Source organism: Phasianus colchicus, chromosome 9 (genome assembly GCF_987193195.1).
Source record: "Phasianus colchicus chromosome 9, bPhaCol1.hap1.1, whole genome shotgun sequence".
NCBI lineage: Eukaryota > Metazoa > Chordata > Aves > Galliformes > Phasianidae > Phasianus > Phasianus colchicus.
The window spans coordinates 27314772-27335489 of record NC_143444.1 but is presented as its reverse complement, the minus strand read 5'-3'; the positions used below and the strand labels follow the sequence as shown (position 1 = coordinate 27335489).

The 20718-nt window shown below is 41.6% G+C and overlaps 1 protein-coding gene across 2 annotated transcripts in view; it reads left to right on the top strand.

Annotated features, from left to right (window-relative positions):
- Positions 1-20718, top strand: part of LRP8 (LDL receptor related protein 8) — a 151520-nt gene that overhangs the window by 84616 nt on the left and 46186 nt on the right. For both annotated transcript variants that reach the window (XM_031602635.2, XM_031602623.2), the window contains exon 3: positions 4242-4364. In XM_031602635.2, coding sequence (XP_031458495.1) covers positions 4242-4364 — 123 coding nt within the window. The remainder of the gene's footprint in view (positions 1-4241; positions 4365-20718) is intronic.

The following is a 20718-nucleotide window of genomic DNA, read 5'->3' as shown; positions in this document are numbered from 1 at the left end:
TTCATTGTTCTCCGTTCAGCTACTGATTGTATGGGATGTATAGGAGTAGACTCTTCACATCTTGCTCCCCTGTCTTTTCAGATCTGGTGGGAACTGGCCACCTGCTTGTGAGGGGGGAAGGGCACGTCTCAGTCTGCAGGTCTCTTTGCGTTAGCATGCTCCTTAGGCTGGTTGTGGATTAGAATTGAATCACAGAGGGCTTGCTGTCTAAGATGAGGCATAAAAGATGTTCCTGTCCCAGCAAGCTTCTGGAACTGAAGCACAAAGTGAAGTGACTGAGGGCTTCAGGGATAGGAGAGGACTTGAATGTTATTAGTAAGATGATGGAAGTACGAATCTTGGACCTCTTAAATTAGTTTCAGTTTCCTGATTGGTTTTAATGTCTGGGGTTTGACACATCAGGTATTCTTGAAAGTAGAAGTTGAATGTAGAGCATCCAGTCCCTTCTCATTGCCGGCACTTGTTCCTTTTCCTTTCAGTATGCATTTCTTTCTTCCTGTCTAATTACACATATCCCTACTGACTGCTTCTTTTTGGATACCCTCAGTAAATGTTCATATTCTAAATCAGTCGCCTCAAGTTCTGCTGCTTATTTGCTCCGGGGATGAACCCTGACTCCTCATCTTCAATTTGGGATAAGGGATGCGAGTAATGGAAAACAGAAGGACGTTTTTACCAAATGAGGGACCGTGCTGGTCTGGTGCAATTTAGTTTAAAATTCATTGCATTAGTTTGTGTTTCTGTCATAGCTTTATTTCCTCTCTTGCCTGTTTTACTGGGAGAAGAGAAGCAGGAATGAATTCCTTTCTAACCAAGCTTTGGAAATCTGCCCAAACCAGTGCTCAGCCTCTTGGGAATCAGCCCCGTGGCTGCACAGGAGTTAACTTCTATGCTGGAACTCCTTTTGTATCTGCCTAGCTGCAGATGTGAAAAAGGAAAAGTAGGTACCAAAGGCAAATGGAGCCAGAGCCAAAAGAAATGTAGTCTCTTTGGTGTCACTCCGTGTATCTGAGCAGGGAAGAAGATGAAAGGCTGTGTGTATGCTTCAGTAGCCTTCTCTCTTCTTGTTCCAGGTATCAGTTTGCCCCCCGAGGAGCAGAGGCACAGGGAAGCTGTGACTAGTTACTCTTGTTTGCTTATGTTCATTTGGAGAAGACGTGAGCAGAGCTGCCTGTGCTGCTTACGGCAAAGGAAATAGGTCTCAGGAGAACAATTAATTCTGCTTGGCTATTTCTGAGCCAGGTGAAACCATAGAATGAACCTGTGTCCTCCCCACTGTCTAAAAGGGAGGTATTTATTTATTTTACTTTTTAATGCACCGCTGACAATTTATGGTGTGGGCCTGAATGAATTTTTAATGGAGAATTGATGGAAGAGAGGTGTATAACATGGGAGATTAATAGAAGAGGTTATTGGACTTGAAAAAGAAAAGGAGGAAAGTGACAGAGAGCTGATATATTAATTAACTGCTCCCTGCCTGTGCCATGATTGCACAGACACAAGGATTGAGTGCCAGAAGGGGAATCTGGTTGAAAACAAAGTGATTCCAGTCTTGCGTTAGTGGTGAGAAATGACAGGACTTCGGTATTCTTGCAGTTTGAATAACCCGGGCTGCTGTTCGCAACACAAAGCAGAGCATATTTTAATTAAGGTGTTCTGCAGAGCCATGAACCAATGTGTTGGATAATAAGAATAATAACGATACATCACTTAAAACAAATAATAAAAAGCAGCAAAATAAGAAATGGTAGATGTAAGTATAATAATCACGTAATGGTTTAGGGGCTTCTGCCCCTTAGCCTGCTGCTTTAAGTGATCAGGCAGTTTAGACTCAAACAAAGGACCAAATGTGCTTTTATCTTGCTGATGTATAAGGCAGGGGCCTGTGGGACCCTTGGGTGGGCGTGTGGGCAGGGACCCCTTTCTCTGCTGCTGGGTGGTTGGGCGCAGCTTTGCTTTGCAAAGAGGGGCTCTGCTCGGGGACCACGTTAACACCCTCAAAGGATGCCCAGTGAATGTCAGCAGTGCGTTTCTCTCCCTTTTGTGAATCCTGGCAATCTATTAATTGTGCTGCCCAAGAGCAGTGTCGGGGGAACAAAGCAATCAGTGCTACCATCTGCTGTGAGCAGGCTGGCCGTGCTGCAGGGTGGGAGGGCTGCCTGTTACCCTCCTGTCTGTTGCTGACCCCTCGCTTGTGTCTGCATGTTCTGGAAATAAGTGGTCAGAGTGTCAGACTGATGGAGAAAGAGTAGATTGGGTGAAGGTGGAAAGGTAGCTGGGTCACAGTCTGGGTCTCTGGGAACGAGCCAAGGACCAGAGATTTCTGATGGAAGCAAGACATGATGATGCTGGGAGTTTGTATTAAACTAAACCAGTTTTAAAAATGAAACATCTCATGTCTTCACTGTTACACTTGTCACTGTTTCAGGAAAAATACTGCTGAGCTTCGGCTTGGCAGCAGGCAGGGGAATGCTGTGACTTTGCTTATGAACTCGTATCCCATCAGCATCTGGTATCAGCTTCTGACCATTATATGCAAGCTTAGCTTAGTTAATCTGATGTAATAAATACCCATGATAGCTAGCTGCACAAGTGTTGAGGAGCAGGTCTGTTCCCTCTGATAATGGACGTGCAGTATTCTTGGAAGATCAGACTGGGTTCCTGCCGTCACTGGTCTCTTGTAAAGCAGTTGGCCTCTATGGTTTTTCTTTATATTTGTTCATAATATTTGATTCTAAATGACTGAAGGGCAAATTGTCCATTTGATTCAGAACATGGTTCATTTAGCAGTGGAAAGGGGGAATAAATGCATATTCTCTTTATGAAGTGCATCATGAGAGGTTGTACAGCTGCTTAGTGGTGTTTTGTGGTGTTTTCTTGCTCGATGCTTGTTCAGGGGAGCTGTGTGTCTCACGTTAGAATGTGAATGCTTGGTTTCTTCCATGACAACCTCCCCAGTACCTCATGCAGCAATGACCCTTTTCCTGCATAGGTCACAGGCTTGTAAGCCTGTGCTTATGTAAGAAAAAAAATAAGAAAAAAGTCAGATCAAGCCCTGGAGGGTAAGTTGTTGTGTTTAATGCTTTAAAAATGTCTGCTGGAAGAAATGCTGATGAAGCCACGATGTGCACATATGACTTACATCGAGTAGTAGGTACCCAGCACAAGCCTCCCTGTGGGATCAGGCAAGCAGTGGAGCAGATTGCACAGGGAGGTCATGCTGTCTCCATCCTGAGATCGAGATGTTCAAAGCAGAATGAGTAAAGCCATGAGCAACCTGGTCTGACCTCAGGACTGGCCTGGTCTTGAGGAGGAGGCTGGACATGGCCTCCAGGTGTCCTTTACTGCCTGAATTTTCCTGTGATCCTATTAGGTTGTGAGCAGCTTTGCAGAAGGGAAGAAACAAATCTCCCTGCCACCAGCTGCTATATGAACTGGTTAGTCAGCTGATGTGCTCTTCAGTTGGATTCCTTGTAGAACAGCCACACCATTGGAAAAGGCAGTGACTGGTGATCACGTACACACTGAAGCCAGGACTGAACAGGCCAGATTGTAGACTGCTTTCTTTCTGCTGCAGTGCAATAATGCTGATGTGTATTAAGGGCACTGAGTGTGCTGCACCACCAGCACAGCGGAATAGACCCGTTAATTGCTTGAGCTCCTGCCTTGCATCTTTTTCAAGCCCTAGATTAATGCAAGCAAAGCAAAGAGTGTTGAGTGGTTGACATTTAATGAAATGATGTTTATTGTCTGGAGGAGTGCTTTATGATCATCTAATATGGTGACAGATGTACTAAAAAAAGCCATGAATAGACTGTGTAGATAAAAACATTGTTAGATCGTAGTACTCCAAAGACGAGACTTGTTTGTCTTACCTGTCTGTAAATCATGCAGCACACTTTCAGTTCCATGTAAGCAGCTATGTTTTGTAGTAAACCCTAGATCCTTATTTTGATAAAGAGCATCCGTATTTTTATTTATTGATTTATTGATTTTTTTACTGTCTGGAATAAAATATAAAAGAGTAGATCTATTTTGAATAAGTGAGGAATAAAAGTTTTAGAGAAAAGGAACACCCGATACCTGAGCGATTCTGTCATGGAGAAGCAATGCTGAGCATGAGATGAATTCTCTCTATGTGGGGAAATCAGTGCTGTCCTTCATGGGATTGGATGAAGTGAAGGTGATCTGTTGTGCTCATATTCGCATCCAGTTTTGTTTGTTTTTTTCTTTTCCTGCAGCAAAGAAAACTTGTGCTGAGTCGGATTTCGCTTGTGACAACGGCCACTGCATCCCAGATAGGTGGAAGTGTGACGGTGAAGAAGAATGTTCTGATGGGTCAGATGAATCAGAAGCAGCATGCAGTGAGTAGCACAGACAAGTGGTGTTTCTCAGACATGTCGTCTTGTCAAAGCATGGAATGCTAAGAAACGGAAGGTGTTATTCTTAACACTCACAGGATGATGTTTAAACTTCAACTTTTTTTGTAACAGAAATTAAACACACAAAAGATTCAGGTCATTTGAATCAGATGGCTTCCAAATGTTCCAGTATACCAATTTTCCAGACAGTGATACAGATAGAACTATACAAGGTTTATTTCTGTCTGTAATGGAACAGGAAACAGTTTGCATCGTTTCAGGGCCTGTGATCAGCAGTGGTGCATTAAGATTCCTGATCAGTCTTCTCATGAAAGAGAACACTTTTAAGAAGTAGGAGTCCAAGGGGAATCAGAAGCTATTATTTAGCCCTACACCCACAAGGTGTACCGTTGCTCCCTGGAGTATAGGCTTCCTAGTCTGTGAGGCTGCACCAGCAATCATGCAAGGTCTGAATCAAGCACTGTGAAATCTGTGTGCCTGGGGTCAGGCCTTTGCAAACTGCGATGTGCAGCGTTTTGCATGGGGTAGCATCTTAGGATTCATCACTGCAAACAGCATTTCTGTCATTACAGCTGAACTTGGCAATTCCTAGGGCATTGCTCAGTGTTATTATTTCTTATTTTAGTTTTTGCCTTGGAGAACAAGTGAAGAAAAACATAACAGACAAAAGATGAGCGGTGTAAAATAACTGAAGCTGAGAGTAAATATAGTAGATGATCAGTGCAGACAACACCTTTTAAAAATATATTGATTCAGTAAGTAAAAGGACATGCTTGATTTCCACATAGTGCATGTAATGTTTTTGCTCTTTGAGGACCTCTGTCCACCCTCTGTTAGTACAGAACTGTGAAGGTCTGGTTCTGAGTTGCAGGGAATCCCAGAAACACAGTAATGAAAACACTAGCTTGCTTACATCTGCAGATTTGTTCTTGGGCAGACCAAGAAACTTATACAAGCCATTCTATTGAATTTCCAGTCATGTACTTCACAAACATATTCCCATGAGTCAGAAACAGTGCTGGAGGAAGTGTTTTATTGGCACGTAGAGGGCTTCACAAATAACCATGCTTTTATTTTTAATCCTAGTACCTGTTCTACCTTCTCCCTCCCTAATTAAGAAAGATAAATAAGCTTATCTTTTGCATAAAATGAATGGAATATTTTTTGCAGCCATATACTGGCTACAGAAAAAATTACTTCAGTGACTGCATTAGCATATTTATGTACTATAAGTGTTGGTCTTTCACACTGCATCCGCCTTAGTCAAAAGCTATCTTATTAATGCTCCTTCCGCTACCTGATTGTGTGGAGGGGGCCGCATAACTAAGCAGCTCCATTCCCTGGTCTTGCTGTCTGTAAATCTCTTGGCAGAGGGCATAGCATGGAAAGGGTACAGACCATGCAGCTCTTAGTTCCGTGGTGATTTTTCTTGATCATCTTCCATTCCTCCCATTTTTTTCCCCACTTACGTTATTTCTCTGGGGAAATCATCTTTAAAACTTAAGTATTGTAAAGGACGCTTGACCTGAGCCTTTGATTGGTACAATATGGGGCTGCCATCCTGAGAGGAAACTCATTTGTTCAGTTTAGCGTGATTTTCTGCTTGAAACCTGCTAAGACACTGAAGTCTACGTTTCTGCAGTGGTTCTTCTGTTCAGGTAGTATCAGGAAAATAATGGCCCTTGAAATGTCTCCCTGCTGCTAATGGGAGCAGGCCAGTGTCACCTTGACACAGGCAGAAATCTGTTCCAGTTCTGTAGTGTGCTGTGACAGGTCAATCAGGAATTCATTGTGGAAGTGACAGTGCCCGTGTGGGCTAATTCTTGATTTGGCCTTTTTTTATTTTTAGTACAAGAGTTTTGAAAACAGGTCAGAGACTGTGGCATGTAATTATGGCCTATAACTGCAGCATTTCTATTCACAGAAGATAACATCCATATCTGTCAGTCAGGAAGGGTCTCTTGGCTTCCAGAGGGAGTTTGCATGAGTGAGTGCTTTTCTTTGTTGAAACCAGAAACTTCTGATGCTCTAGCCCTCTCTGTTACAGGTAAAATGTCCTCTTAGGACTCCATTGTTGCATATTTTTCACATTTGGATCAAGGTGGTCCTGAGCCACAATCCCAGTTTCCAACAACAGAAGATAAAGGTGACTTTTTTTATAGCAGGGCCTCCAGCATACATTGAACTGCTCTGATTTGTGCCTTCATACCGTGCAGCTGGCTGCACTGTTGGAGTGCCTGGTCAAGGCTAGTTTTAATTTTAATTCCATTCTTTCTAATATTTGTGTGTAGCTGTCTCAGCACAATATGTTTAACTTTTGCTACAAGTTTATGTGGTAGATGCAGGATCTTCATGTCTCAAAGTTTATAGGATGCCCAGTACAAGCTTATGCCTGACTTGTGGCTCTGCGGACAAGTTGATGTTTCTTTCTATACCAGTTCAAAGCTTGCCTTCTAATCTTAAAAAAAAATCTGCAAGTGGAATTTTGGAACTTTACTTCTTTTATGGGATTATTCAGATCTGAAGTTCACACTTAATCAGACGAAGATCAAGTAGTTTTAATCCTATGGCTGTTGATAGCTATAGGCTTTAATTTGCATGGTAAGGCCATTCTTCCCAGATGTTTTGTATCCTTGTCAAAGTATGTGTCATCTCAGAGGCTGATCCGATCTGCTCTTAAGGAACCAGAATCAGCCTGATAAAGCATAAGCACTGTCCTGGTTGTGGGATTAATTCACATATGTTTGCAGCTCTTCCTATTGCCACTCGTCAAGGCAGCAGTGAATGATAAACCTGGCAGATAGTTAAACAAAAAAATGGAGTATTATGCTTTGTACCCCCAAAGTAAAAGCCCAAACTCTTTGTATGTGTAAATACCATAGCAGGACAAGGAAAAAGCTGTAATTACAGACAGAAAATCTAGCGAGAGTCAGAATGCATAGTGGGACATTCTGTAAGACTTTTCCTAGAAGGTCTCTCCCAGCAGTCCTTGATTTTCTTTCATTTATTTATTTTTTCCTCCTTCTGGTTGAGAAGTGACTGCAGGCCACTATGACTGTCTCACTTTCCTGTGTGGAAATGCAGCAGAGCCTTTGGAGGAGAATGTACTGTGGAGTTTCCTCTAGGGAAGAGATGGGATGGGAAATGGAGATTTCTCACCTCTGGCAAGATCAAACTACTTTATAGAATCAATTGCTTTCAGACAGGCCACATAATTACCAGCATCTCTGCCAGGTTCCAGAGCTATTCCTCAATTAATGTAACACTGGGACATTGTCTATAGTCCATTTGAGATATAGAGGTTCAGAACATTGATAATGCTGAATGTTGCATTTGAGGAGTGTTTCCAGCTTAGAAAGAGATCAACAGCATCTAGCCATATGCTAAATGGCTTTTTATTTTCTGAATGCTTTTGTAGCTATTTTTTAAATACCTTGTGGGCTCTGATTGGTTGTTAAGGATTCTATGTCCCTGTCTCTAGTGCTGAGTTAAAGATAAAAGGATTGTTGTCAACAAACAAAAAAAACCCTACTTAGTTTGCTACTGCTTCCCAGATCCCTGAAGTTGCTCAGCTTGGTACCTGGAAATATCCTCTCTCAAGATGTTACCCTTTCACAGGTGTTCAGGACAGTGTGACCTGTATTGTGTCCACAGATAAGACGGCATTACAGCTTGCCTGATTTTGTTCAACCTGTGGTGTCCAGGTTTTTTTTCCTGCTGTCCACAAAGTGCATTTTCTTCAAGCCATTGAATTTGGCAGGGAGCAGGGGCTGTAAGTGACTATGGAGTTCCCAACTGATGGAATCTAGAGGGCTTCTTGCTGCTGTGTCTGGCATGAGCTGATTTTAGAGAAGATGGTTGTTCAGGCTTCTGGTGTGAAAATGAGTTATTAAGAAGAAGCTGCTGCTTATATTTCTTCTTTTCTTTAAGCTAGATCCTTGATCTAAAGATACTCTTACATCCATAGGTTTGTCCAAGAAAATTATTCATGTAGCAGGCAAATAGTATCACTAAAGCTCAGTGTTCTGCCATCTGTCAGTTCTTCAGTGCTATTATTTGGCAGCTGGGTTTATTTGGTCTCATTTATTTTATATTAAAGTTTCCAAAATAAGTGTATCCCTCTTCTGTAAGCTGATCTATTCAGGCAGATATTGTGGGCTGGAGCTGTTCTCTCTGAAGTAATCATCTGAAGTAATGATGGAGGAAGGGGATTGTTTTATTTTGGCTTAGTTTGTTTTTGCATGGAAGTAGAATGAGCCCCTAAATCAGGGGAAGCAAAGCCAGGCAAACTCAAAAATTAATGCTATCCACAGAGGGCAGGAGGGACAGAAGGCATAATTTAAGAAGTTGGGTTGAATGAGGCTGGGGGAGGGAGGAGGAGGAAGAGGAATGTAATGCTGAAGAGAAGAAAGTTATTTTGAGATACATACTTAACAAATGAGAAGAAATGGGACGGTAAGTGAGATGGAACAAAGAAATGCAGTTTAGCTGTGCTGCACTGCAATGCTGGTGGAGAAGGGGAAGAGTTAATGCTCCGGCATGTCACACTCCAGCCTCATCTTCCTTGACAAAGCCTTTTTAGGTTCAGGAGGTCTCTGTTCAGGAAAGGTTGGCTGCATGTATGTAAAGCAAATGAACCACTTAGGCCTTGCAGGATGCCTGCTGGGAGAGCAGCCAGGGGAGATGCAGGCTTATCTTCTGTCTGACATGAGCCAGTGCTGCTGCTCTCTGCCTATGGGTGAGGCAAAACCTGCAGTGGGTGCAAAACTGCCATCATTGGAAGGTGTTCTGAAACAATAATGGGTTTCATCTCTGTCGTGCCAGCTTGTATGCAAGGAGCTTCCCGCAAATCATGAAAAAGGACAACGGAATGTCTAGAAGCAGTGGGGGCAGAGTTAGTGCTGCTGTCAGCCAGACACCCCTGATTCCCATGTACCTCACCAGAACCTGTTTTGTGATACAGAAAATGTTTTTCACCTCGGAGTCAGCTCGTTCATCTGAGGATCTTACAATTGTTTGCTACTGGGTTATGCAGCAACACGCCTGTGCAAGGAGATCTCTGGTAGGACACCATAAACCATCCAGCTGAGGAGCCCCAGACCTCTTTTTCATTGTTCTCATTAAAAGCAGCCCACTGCTAATCAGTGCCCATCCTGGGGTGGTGGCATGTGCTGCACAGGCTTTGCTTAAACGTGAAAGATTCCTTGCTATTTCACCATCCAGCTTCTGGAAGCTGAGGAAGGGGAATGGTAGTCATTCTTCCTATTGAACTAAGAGACCTCTATCAAAATGGATGTTAGCCACCCACTGTTGCTCCAACACAGGTACAGAATCGTGTGGCTTTTTTATAGGAAAGAAATTTTAAATTTTTCTCTGAATTTGAATATTTAATGAAAAATAAAAGTCTCTGGAGAAAAATAAGAACAAATGCTAGCAAACACTAGCAGCACTGATGGGAACATAAATTAAAGGGATAGAGCAAGTAAAGATCTGAGCTGGCAAACTCTTGCCTAAGGACATCGTATATATAATGAGATCAAGGAATGCAGGCAGCAGAAACTCACCATTTCTTATTTCTTTATCAGATATGTGACATTCTCCTAGTTAAGAGCAGAAGTTATTATACAGAATGGTGCAGGAGGATGTTAGGAGAGAGAAAAAGGAAGGTCTGAATTCATGTTGCATGTAATAAGGAATGGTCTAATAGGGCAGGTTTAATAAGCAGCAGTCCTAGAAATAGATATTTTTTTTTAAATGAAAATGGAATATAAAATGAAATCCGTGAATGCTGGTTTAAAATACAGTATCAGTTCATGCAGTCCTTCTTATTTTGAAGTACATGTTGTTCAGGGAGATGTATCCAAATTTGACAGTTATATTTTTAATGGGTATTTTCCACAATCCTGGGCACTTTATGTGCTGCTGCTATGTATGCTGATCTCCTGTAACACTGGTCAGCATGTAATGGTCCTCGTTTGCTATTAAGTTGCACAAAAGCATAATTCTGCAGTTGTTGGTATTGCTGACAGTATTGCTCACCCCTAAATGCACAACCCTCTCCTAGCTTTCCATTCACCCCAAAGGAAATTATTTCCATATTATTCATCTTTGATCTATGTCTCGTGCATGTCTGACTGAGTTTGGTTACATTACTGTGCTTTTCTGGAAAGCGACTTAATAGACTGTTCCTGCCCTTGGAGAATTCATTTATCTTGAAGAAGGGTGGACTGTCTCACTCAGGCTATCATGTACACTGGGCCACTGAACTTCAAATGGGGGGAGGGAGGAAAGAAAAAGAAAAAAGCCACCACAAACAAATTAGGTCAAATCATCCAGGCACAGCCAGATACCGTGTTTTAGAACCTGGGGCAGAAACAGAAAGGATTTTTTTTTTTTCCCCCCCACATCAAGAGCTGATCTTCTTGTTTATATTGTGCTATGATGGTGGGGAATTGTATGCGCAGTGGAATAAATAAATTAAAGACTATTCTGTTGGAGGAATTTGTTATGGGCTCATTCAAGGAATTAAGTGAGATAAGGTTAGTGTCAGATGTACAGGTGTTCATTTATACAGCACTCCCATTACACTAACTGGCTATTGCCAGCACAAAATCCTGCAGCTTTTGTGCTCTGGTTACTGGGTCCCCACAAGTGTGGTGGGCCCTTGGGAGCATTACAGCAGCTGAGGTTTCCATCACATCTGTAAACAAATATAGCATAAGATACAGAAGGTGGGAATGCTTCTGGAGCTATGGGATCCTCCTGGTGGCAGGACACAGAAAAGACAGTCTGGTTTTCCAGAGGCTCAGACTGAGTTTGTGGGACTAATGGCAAAAACTCTGATTTGTCAAAGGGAACAAATCAGTGGGGACAGAATAAAGTAAAATCGCCCCATGATCATCTTTCCATAAGTCACAGAATAATTTAAGACAGAAGGGACCTCTGGGGCTCATCTAGTCCAGACCCCTGCTGCAAACAGGTCCCTGTCATTGTATTTGGCCACCTATATTAATGAAAAAAAATCCTTGGATGTCACCTGAATTTCCTCTGTTGCAGCATGCATCACCATGCACATCTGAGACCATTCTGTCTCTGTTTTCTCTAGTCCCTTCACATTTCAGAGTTAAAGGAGGCAATAAAATCTTCTTTTTGCCTCCTCTTCTGATAGCTGAACACAGTTCTCTCAACCTCTCCTTGTGTGTAGTCCATTGTTGTTTTGCCAGGAAATTGGAAATAGCACAATTCTGTAAATGGAATCAAGTTTTTCATCATTCACTAACCTGTGTCAAAGCCTCATCACATCCAAAATGTAATATAAAAAATATTTTATGTCTTTTGTATGCTGTTTACCTTCCAGGTCTAGTTATGAAGGGTTTCAAACTCTTAAAAATTCTGTTCAATTAACACATTAGCAGTACTCTAGAGATGGATGAGACTTGTCAAGGCTGGTTAGAAGATCAATAGTTCCCTACAGATTGTATCTTCTGGTCTAGTAAAGATTTCTAAAAGTCTTTCTTTATCCTAAGTATGTGTAACTCTTCAAATGCTCATAAACATTTCTACTTCAGTCATCTCAGCCAATGTATACTTTCTTCACAAGTGCCCCTGGTTCCTTTATCACTGTAGCTCATCTGAATGAGTCCAAGTGGGTCCTTGTTGAGAAACCCCAAACTGACCTCAATATCCCAAAGGACACAAAGTGGTAGGTACTAACACAAGAAATCCTTGACAAGATGAGAAACCTAATCTAGCTTTTCTTGCATCCTGTTCCTTTTATTGAAGCATGAAATTATCCTTTTACATCAAAGCAAATTCAGCAAACTCAAAGCCTAGCTGTTTATCCTTAGTAGCAGGAAAACTTTATCTGTGGCTGTTGGGAGTGAATTACATCTCCTTTTTGATGATTTCCATGGCTTTGGTGGTCTCAGCATTTTACTTACCTACAGATGTAAATTAATTTAGGTATGCAGTGATTGTGCTTCAATTCTACCAGTGCTAAAAACTTTGAAGTAATACCCTTTTAAAGAAAACCTATTTTTCCTCAATGGAAGGTGGTTAGAGCTTGAGTTTCAAAAGTGACATTTTCAGAGGTTCTAGGCCAGTAGGAAAACCAATCGAAGTTATCTGTTGGATCTTTTCAGATGTTTTTGCTGTTCTTTTATTAAGCAATGTAATCTTGCAAGGAAGTCACTTTGCAAGATTTGGCATTTGCAGTGTCCATATGCCTCGGGTCATAGAATCATAGAATGGCTTAGGTTGGAAGGGACCCCAAGGATCATCAAGCTCCAACCCCCCCCTGCCATGTGCAGGGCGACCAACCTCCATATCTAGTCTAGACCAGGCTGCCCAGGGCCCCATCCAACCTGGCCTTGAACACCTCCAGGGATGCTCCAGGTCAGCTCTGAGCTTTCATTAGTTGACTGCTGCAAATATTTAAATGTTGGCATTTAAATATTTTTCCTATTGGTCTGATGTGCAGTTTGTAAACAGGAACAGTCATAAAAGGGCTTGCTGCTGCCTTTTATGGCTACTATTAATCAGGGAGAAAGACGAAGCAGGAAAGTGAAGGTTGAGCATATGAAGGCCTTGTGTGTGTAGTTATTCGGAAGCCCATCAATATTGAACTAGTAAAAACTGAAGAGGCTTTCAAAAATACTCAAGCAGCTTTTCACAGCCTTGTGATTTTCTTTTTTTCCATTCTCTTCCTGCTTGTGTTCTGAAATTCAGATTTCATGATTTTTAAAATAGTTGTTGGCTTGCTTACTGTAGCTGATGTGAAAAGAAAATAATTTCTGGGAATCAAAAGCAAGTCATAATTTAAAAACTGAAATATGTTGCCAACTAAGTGAAGCAGCATTGCACTGTAGTTGTGCAGAAAGCAAATCTCTTCCCCTTTCTTGAATGGATGAATTATGATGTGAGGGAAATATTTTAAGAAGTGAAAATGAAATGGCATTGTTCAACATTTTCCGCATTTAAATATTTTGTGTTTTAATGGGTTTCTTGTAGGTTGAAGCTATGATTCCTAATTGCACCTTTTACTTAATAGATATTTTTCCTGTCTTTGTCTCCTTGTACAGTTGTGGGATCATGTTTCCATTCAGGACAAGCTCCCACTGAACTTGTTTGCAGTTTTAATGAGGGTCTCGTGATACTCCATCCTGCTTCCTTGAGGATTAGGATCATGATTAAGACTGGTTTAATATGCAGCCTTTGCATGCTTTGGTAGATAATTTATGTAACTTAAACCTTGCCCTGGAGATCTTTAGTTCTCTGAAACGCTTTCAGTCAGACCGTGCCCAGGGTGAGGCTCACACACATCTTCGCCCTGCACATTTGTGGGGTGCAGCAAACGCCCACAGCTGCCATGGGCCTCAGTCAGCCCTTTGCTTTAGTAAGAGCTTCTGGCCTCTAGTAAGGACACTGTGCAGTAGCTGTATTCTGAGTGACAAATTTCAACTCACCCCATCTTGTATTTTAACATGGTAAGCCATGTTAAGAACCTTTTGTATTAAAATGCAAGAAGCCTTAGCTCAGTAGTTTTGTTAGGCCACGCGTGCATATGTGTTCTTGTATGGGTGCACTAATGCCAGTTAATGAACCCTATTTCCGGCTTATACTGCCAGCCCAGGCATCTCACTGTGTCACTGGAGTTCTCTAAGTGTTCTATAGGACTTGAGTTACTGTGTGAAAGCTCTGAATTCTGTTTTGTGACAGAGGTAGTAAATAGTTATTTTTGAGATGAACATAACTATGCTTCTCCTTGTGAGGCAAGAAGCTTGTCTTTGTGTTGGTCATTCTTTCCTACTTGTACTAAAATCAAGTAAAATTATACATATATGTAGAAGTGCACATACACAAAATAATGATATGTAATTCGAGCATTTCAGCAGGTATGTTGGCTGTATATAGAATGTGAGCGAGAAATAGCAATTATCATACTAAATTCTGCCAGAATTTATGTTTTTATTTCAATTCCTGCCTCTAGACATGTTGTGAGAGTCAGACTTGGAGCTGAGCTGTGTGAACTAGCAGGGCTATGTGTAATGAAGGGAAGGTACGGATGGCAGGGGAGCACCTTTTGTTCTCAGCCACGGGTCTACACACCACTGTTTTTGTGCAACAGCCTGAGCAAATTCAATTAAAATACCACTAAGCTGTCTATTCTGTCATCTGAAAAAGGAAACAGGTGAGGGTTTCTTTGTGTGTATATAAAAGATGAAATGTTCCTTTCTGAGAGATACAATTTTAATAGCAGCAGAGCCTTTTCAGAATTTCTATTTGCACACGTAAATGTATTTTAGAGTGATGATATCTTAAAAATGGTTAAGTATATGGTTGTCTGCTGAATGCTTTTTCTACTCTGAGTTCTTCATGCTTTGTTGGCCCCTTTGAGCAGGAATTTATACGTTGATACCTTCACCAGCTCATAGGAGTTGTCACCTTAATATGGGAAAACAGCATCTTCATTTGGCACAAGCTTGGCTCCCAGTCTTGGTGAAGGAGCTGCCTCTTTGTGGCAGTGCAGATGTTAGCACAGTGCTGCAGGATGGCTTCCTTTCAGCTACTGTGCATGCTGAAGATAGCATAACATGGAGTGTGACATAAGATGCCTTCACAGTGTGAATTTTTACAAAGTCCTGGATGATATTTTTATCCTCTGTGCTCTAACAGAACAGAAAGGCCATGTAGTAAGAGCAGACACAAGGTGCAATGCCAACATTGCAGCATACCTGGGGAAGCTTTTCATTTGGAAGTAGATAAGGTGCAGATTTTCTGGTAGCAGGAAAAAAATGTTTTGCAATGGATTGTTGCAGTTTGCTGGAGACTTGTGCAATTTTTCTTTCTATAATTTTTATCACTCATCTTGGCAGGTTTCATTATGTTTGCTCATCTGGGGACCTTTTGTGGCTGTAGGTTCCCTATTGATAAGAAGCACTTTTGCAGCCGTAATCTCTTTTACGATGGATGTGGTCTCAGTGCTGCTTGGCTCCTTTATCCTTTGTATAATTTAGTCCCCCTAGTGTTCTGTGGGGCTTTTCCCTCCCTGTTTTGATTAGAATTGGAGTAATCTCTGTCAACCAGAGAAAGAAAATGAGCCTGGGCAGAGACATAATGAAAGAGCAGCTGCTGATGCAGAGGCTCAGGGAGCCCTGCGGGTTTATGCTGGACTCTCAGCCACAGTTGAGAGACTTCTGAAGAGCCTGTGTTTTCATCACTGTTTGTAACCAGTGGGCTCTCGATGGAGCCCAGCATGCAGTCTGAGAGCATTCCTTCCTCCTCACACTCCAGGTACAAAATTCTTTCAGGATTAGCCTGAGAGAGAAAGGGAAGGACCCAGTATGCCCACGTGCACTTTGCACATCAGTTCCCCGGTCTCATAAGTACTCTGGAGTGTCTGGAGAAGGGCTGCTGCCTCCACTGCACTACAGCCTCTGCATTACTGGTTCAAACGTGGCCAACCTAGGCTGGCATCAACTGCAGAGTACCTACACTGCTGAGAAAGTGGAGATTTGGGGAAGGAGTGGTGGCTGTTCAGTAGCCTGATGTGTGAGATAACTCCAGCTGGGGCTTCCTCCCGATGTCTCTGACTTCTTTTACCCTCTGTTTAATGATGCTTCAGCTTTTCAGAGCAGGAGCTGAAAGGAAGCTCTGTCAGATACCTATGAGTGCAACTAATGATGTTTCACTTTTACAAGTATTTGATCACTGGCTTACCTGGAAACTGCATACTAATCAGACAAGTTGCTTCAGCTGGAGATGATTACTAGGAAATCAAGATTAAATACTCTAGGTAACATTTTCTAATCTTCTAGATTTATCAGAGCACAACAAGATTTCATATAGGTTACGTAAAAATACTGACCTTATAATAATGGATTTAATTAAATTAATTTGTGAGGAAAGATTAAAGTGAGCTTTGGGAGAAGCAATTCAAATCTTTCAGCCAGCCAGATGGAGCATTTTCTTTTCTCACAAAGGAGAGCCATGGCCAAGTTTCTAGTAGGGCTTTTGATTGTTTTAATCAATGATTTCTTCATGGCAAACACAATATGGTCATTTGTAAGAAACAGCACTGCTTTAGAAGATCACAATAGAAAAAAACTATGTTGGTTGAGATTTTTGGTGTGTGTGTGTTGGTTGGTTTTTCTTTTTTTGCATAATTGAAGTTCCATTTTGTTTCTGTAATTACCTACCTGTTTATCTGATGGGAAACTCACCTATTATTTGCAGCCTAGACAGCGAACTAAACTGCCTTAAAGGATTAAAGAAATACTGTCAACTTTAAAGTCACGTTTTAAGTTCTGTGAGCCCCTTCTGAATTGGAATTCTGTCTGATAACCACCCAAGCACTTTGCAAACAGTGATTATTTCAGCACCAAGATGTGTGTGAGGCACTTGAGAAAGCAAACATGGGTCCATTAACAGTGCTCAGCATTTCCCTTGTACTTAAGTAATTGCATTTGCAGCTGAGTTACTGGAGCCAGTGAGGCTCTGCCCAGACCCCCACGGCTGATTTCTAGCAGAGCTTACACTGGTGGAGGTGTGTGTGTGTGTTTGTGTGTTAGATTGAATTTATATTAGAGCAGAAACAAGCGAGAGGGTTAATGAAACAGGGAGTAGGAGGAGTAGAACAGAGATGATGGACTTCATTCTATAGTGCAACAGGTCTTCATCTGAGGCTGAGAATGGCTTGATTGTTACACTTATAAATACACATAGATTTATGATTCTGTTACCGAGGTTATTATAGAATGGGCAAAGGAAGCCTTTGAGAAGATGCTTAAGCAAGAAGTAGAAGAGGACACCAGTGCAGAGAGCAGAACAACCAGCAGCAGAGGTAGAGGGGGAGTGGGAGGAAGGGAGGGGAGAAACCTGAGTGTGTGCCAGTGGCAGAGCACAGCTGTTCCTGCTTTACACACTAAGGTGGTGGTGCATAATAAGGATATCAGTGGGGATTTGCATGATATTGCTGAGGAATGTTGCTGAGACACAAAGGGACTGGAGGTGAGTGAAGTGATTCAAGTGTCACCATCTACAAAAACAAAGTGATGGGATTTTGTCAAAGCTGCTGTCTTGGTGCCACTGCATCCTTCAAGATGGTTGCATTAAGTCTGTTGGTTATGTGGTTCTTTGATAGGGCTATGAACTGTGGTCGAGTTTTACCATGGGATTAAAATCTCTTAACTTTGATACTCGGTGTAATTTCTTGGCAGGCTTTTTATTAACTCAGTAAGATTTGACAACATGGGAACACTTAAAATTTAACATTGTTCTTTCACAATTCCTTACTTAGATTTTCTTCTTACCTCTTTAATGAGGTGTCGTCTTAATTTACCTCTTTCTAAGAAGTGAAGGTGAGGAGTGAAGTCCAGATTTCTGGAAGTGCCTGAGCCAATATTTTTGGAAAAGATAACCACATTTTGAATCTACCTTTTCTGGATGCTAAGCAGTTTCTTCTAAGCTGACCATCCTAAATTAATGGTTTCTGGGAAGCAATTTCTGTTGCAGACTTTATTTCTGTAGTGCTGGTGGGAAGGGTGGCATCTGGCCATGGCCGTGCTTTAATACTGTGTGCACATGCATCAGTATTTTAGTGAGGGCAGTGAGGTGCACAGCCTCTGCCAAGGGTTGAGCTTAAGCAACTTCTTCAAACCCATCAGTGTGAGAGAAGGAAAGAAAAAAAAGTTTGGAATCTGTGCAGCCTTCAGTCACAGCTGATCCTTTCCATATGTGCTCTCAGATTTTGCATCTAATCCGTGTTGTTGATGGACTTTGTTGTCCTGAAACTTAAAGGTCACCACTGCTACTTCCAGTTGCTGTTGGTCTGAGAGTGTGTGTATTTAGGTTGTCTCCATGTTGTGCCTGGTTGCAGTCCTTTGGCCAGTGCCTGTCAAACTGTTCCTTGTTAGTTTTCCTGAGCTAGTAATCTTGTTTGTGGCATTTTCAAGAGAAATGTTTGAGCAATATTATGTCAGCATTATGAGCAAAACTTTGATTGTTCTTTTTGCTTCCTTTCATTATGCTGATGTAAGCAATAAACCTTTTGAAATGCATAATTATCCTTACAAAGGATACTTGGAATGGTAAGTGGAATAAAACAACAGATCTAGACTGTTCTGCTGGGCTCACGTTACTGGCAGTCTGAGGTCTGTGCTCAGTTCTGAGTCCTGATGTGCAGGATTTCATTTAATCTAGTAGTGACCACTCTGTTCTTGTATACCATCCTGTATGTACATGCCTGAGTTCTGCATGACCATTTTTTTCCACTGGTTAGTGAGCAAGGAGTTACCAAGTATGCGAATTTCTTTTCTTTGCAAGATGGGAGCCTGTTACATTTTCATTATGTGGTGTAATTATCATTGGTTTTAAAGTCTGGCTTCAGGAGGCAGCATTTAGACAGCATTTAGTAACATAAATCAAAGAATTTTTCTCTTTACAAATATTATAAGAAATTATGAGGTGTTGTTTGTGGTGATTTCTAAATACCAGGGAGACGACCACTATGAAAACATTTCAAAGAGAAATAGCTTGGAGATATAGAATTATGTTTAGAAAAAGCTAATTTAAACTAAATAATCTTAAAAAAAAAAAAAAATCCCAGTTATACATAATAAATGGAGTAGAGATCTCTAAAATTGTGTGCAATAATTGAAATTTTAAAAAATTGAATTAACATGCCTGTGAATTTCACATTTGTGAGATAAGTTCTTTCTTTTTCGTAGCCTCGGAGCAATTCCGCATGTTCTTCCTCTTCGCTTGGATGTTTTCATTTATCTCCCATATTCCTGGCTTGGAAGAAGTGTTTTCTTCCAAAAAGTGTAAAACAGCTTCCAGTGGAAGCTGTTGTGTAACATATGTCCCAGAAGGAGTGAATACATCCCTATCTGCTCATCAAATATTTTGAGAACTAGGGCTGATGTTTCAGGCTTTCAAGACACATTTCTCTTTCCTGCTGAGCCAAAGAAAAGAATTTGATAGCTCAACCCCTCACATTTGCAGACTTCCTCCCTACTGTACTTATTTATCCACTTTCCTGCAGATCCTTAGGTGTCAAAATAGACTCGATGGAGACACTGGAGAAGTCTGAGAGAGGGAGAAAAAGGGAGAATGGTAGCATGCAGCTCTTGTGTAACCATGTGATGTATGCTTTATGGATACCATGGATGACATGTGCCAACACACATGAAGAAAAGATCCATAAATCTGTCTCTTAAAAATCTGGAGCTCCTGCGTGGCGCATAGTTTTTATGTGCCATTGGGTAAAACTGTATAATGACAGTAATGATGAGGCTGGGCAAAGCAAGTCAGGTTGTTTTGTTGATTTAGTGTCACCAAGAGTGCATTGTGTCTACATCTTGAATATTCTCACAAAATCTACTTGCAATTTTTCTGTATATTTTGATTCATCAAGTATAGATAATATTTCAAAAAAGTGCTGAATCTGGATGCTGGGGTGATGTATAGGCTTTTCTTTTGTGTGCTCTCCCAGTGTTACCTTCATGGATGTAACTGATATCAGGAGGCTGATGTAATCCAGCAATACGTTGGAACATTGGTATGAGCACACTTCTGTAGGGTTATTGGTGTTATTTCAAACAGTAACAAATAGATGTTTGATTTTGCTGAGCTCACGTGGCTGCTTTTGGAGTGCTCTTTTTCCCCAGCAGAATGAAGAATTCTGCAGGATTTCAGACATTTCCAACAATTCCAGTTGTGTTTTGGGGTGCGGGTAAGGAATTTTTCCTGTCCATTTTGAAGGATGTACTGATTCAGCTCAGCCTGGGATCATCAGAAGCACGTGCTGCTCCAGGCTTAGGCTGTAATTGCGATACAGATGAGAATATCTGCCTGGCTGTCCCTTTCCTCTTGTAAAAGCTGATTAGCAGACTGGCATCTGTTTTCTTTGGGGATGTGGCACAGATGCCCATACTGTGAAGGAGCTGACTCACTGCGGTGCAGCTGACCTTTCTTCAAGGCATAGGATGATTAATGGCAAGCGCTTGCCAGTCATCCCATGCCCCTGGTGATAGCAGACAGGGATAATAGCTTCTTGTTTCTCTGGTTGTTAGTGTGATGCCGAGCAGGTGCTCCAGGTCTTCCAGAAGAGCTCTTGGACTGTTAGATTCTTTCCCCTTGAGATCCATTTGTCTTCTCTCCTGCAGGTGGAAAAACCTCCATAAAGACAACTGTGTCTCATTGTTAGAGAAGGTTTTGGAAAGGTTAGGCACGGCGAGTGCAGCAAGCTGTTTAAAGTTCTGACATCAGGCTGCCTCAAGTTGTAGGTGACTGGAAAGGAAATTATACCTGACCTGCATAGGAAATGAGGTGTACT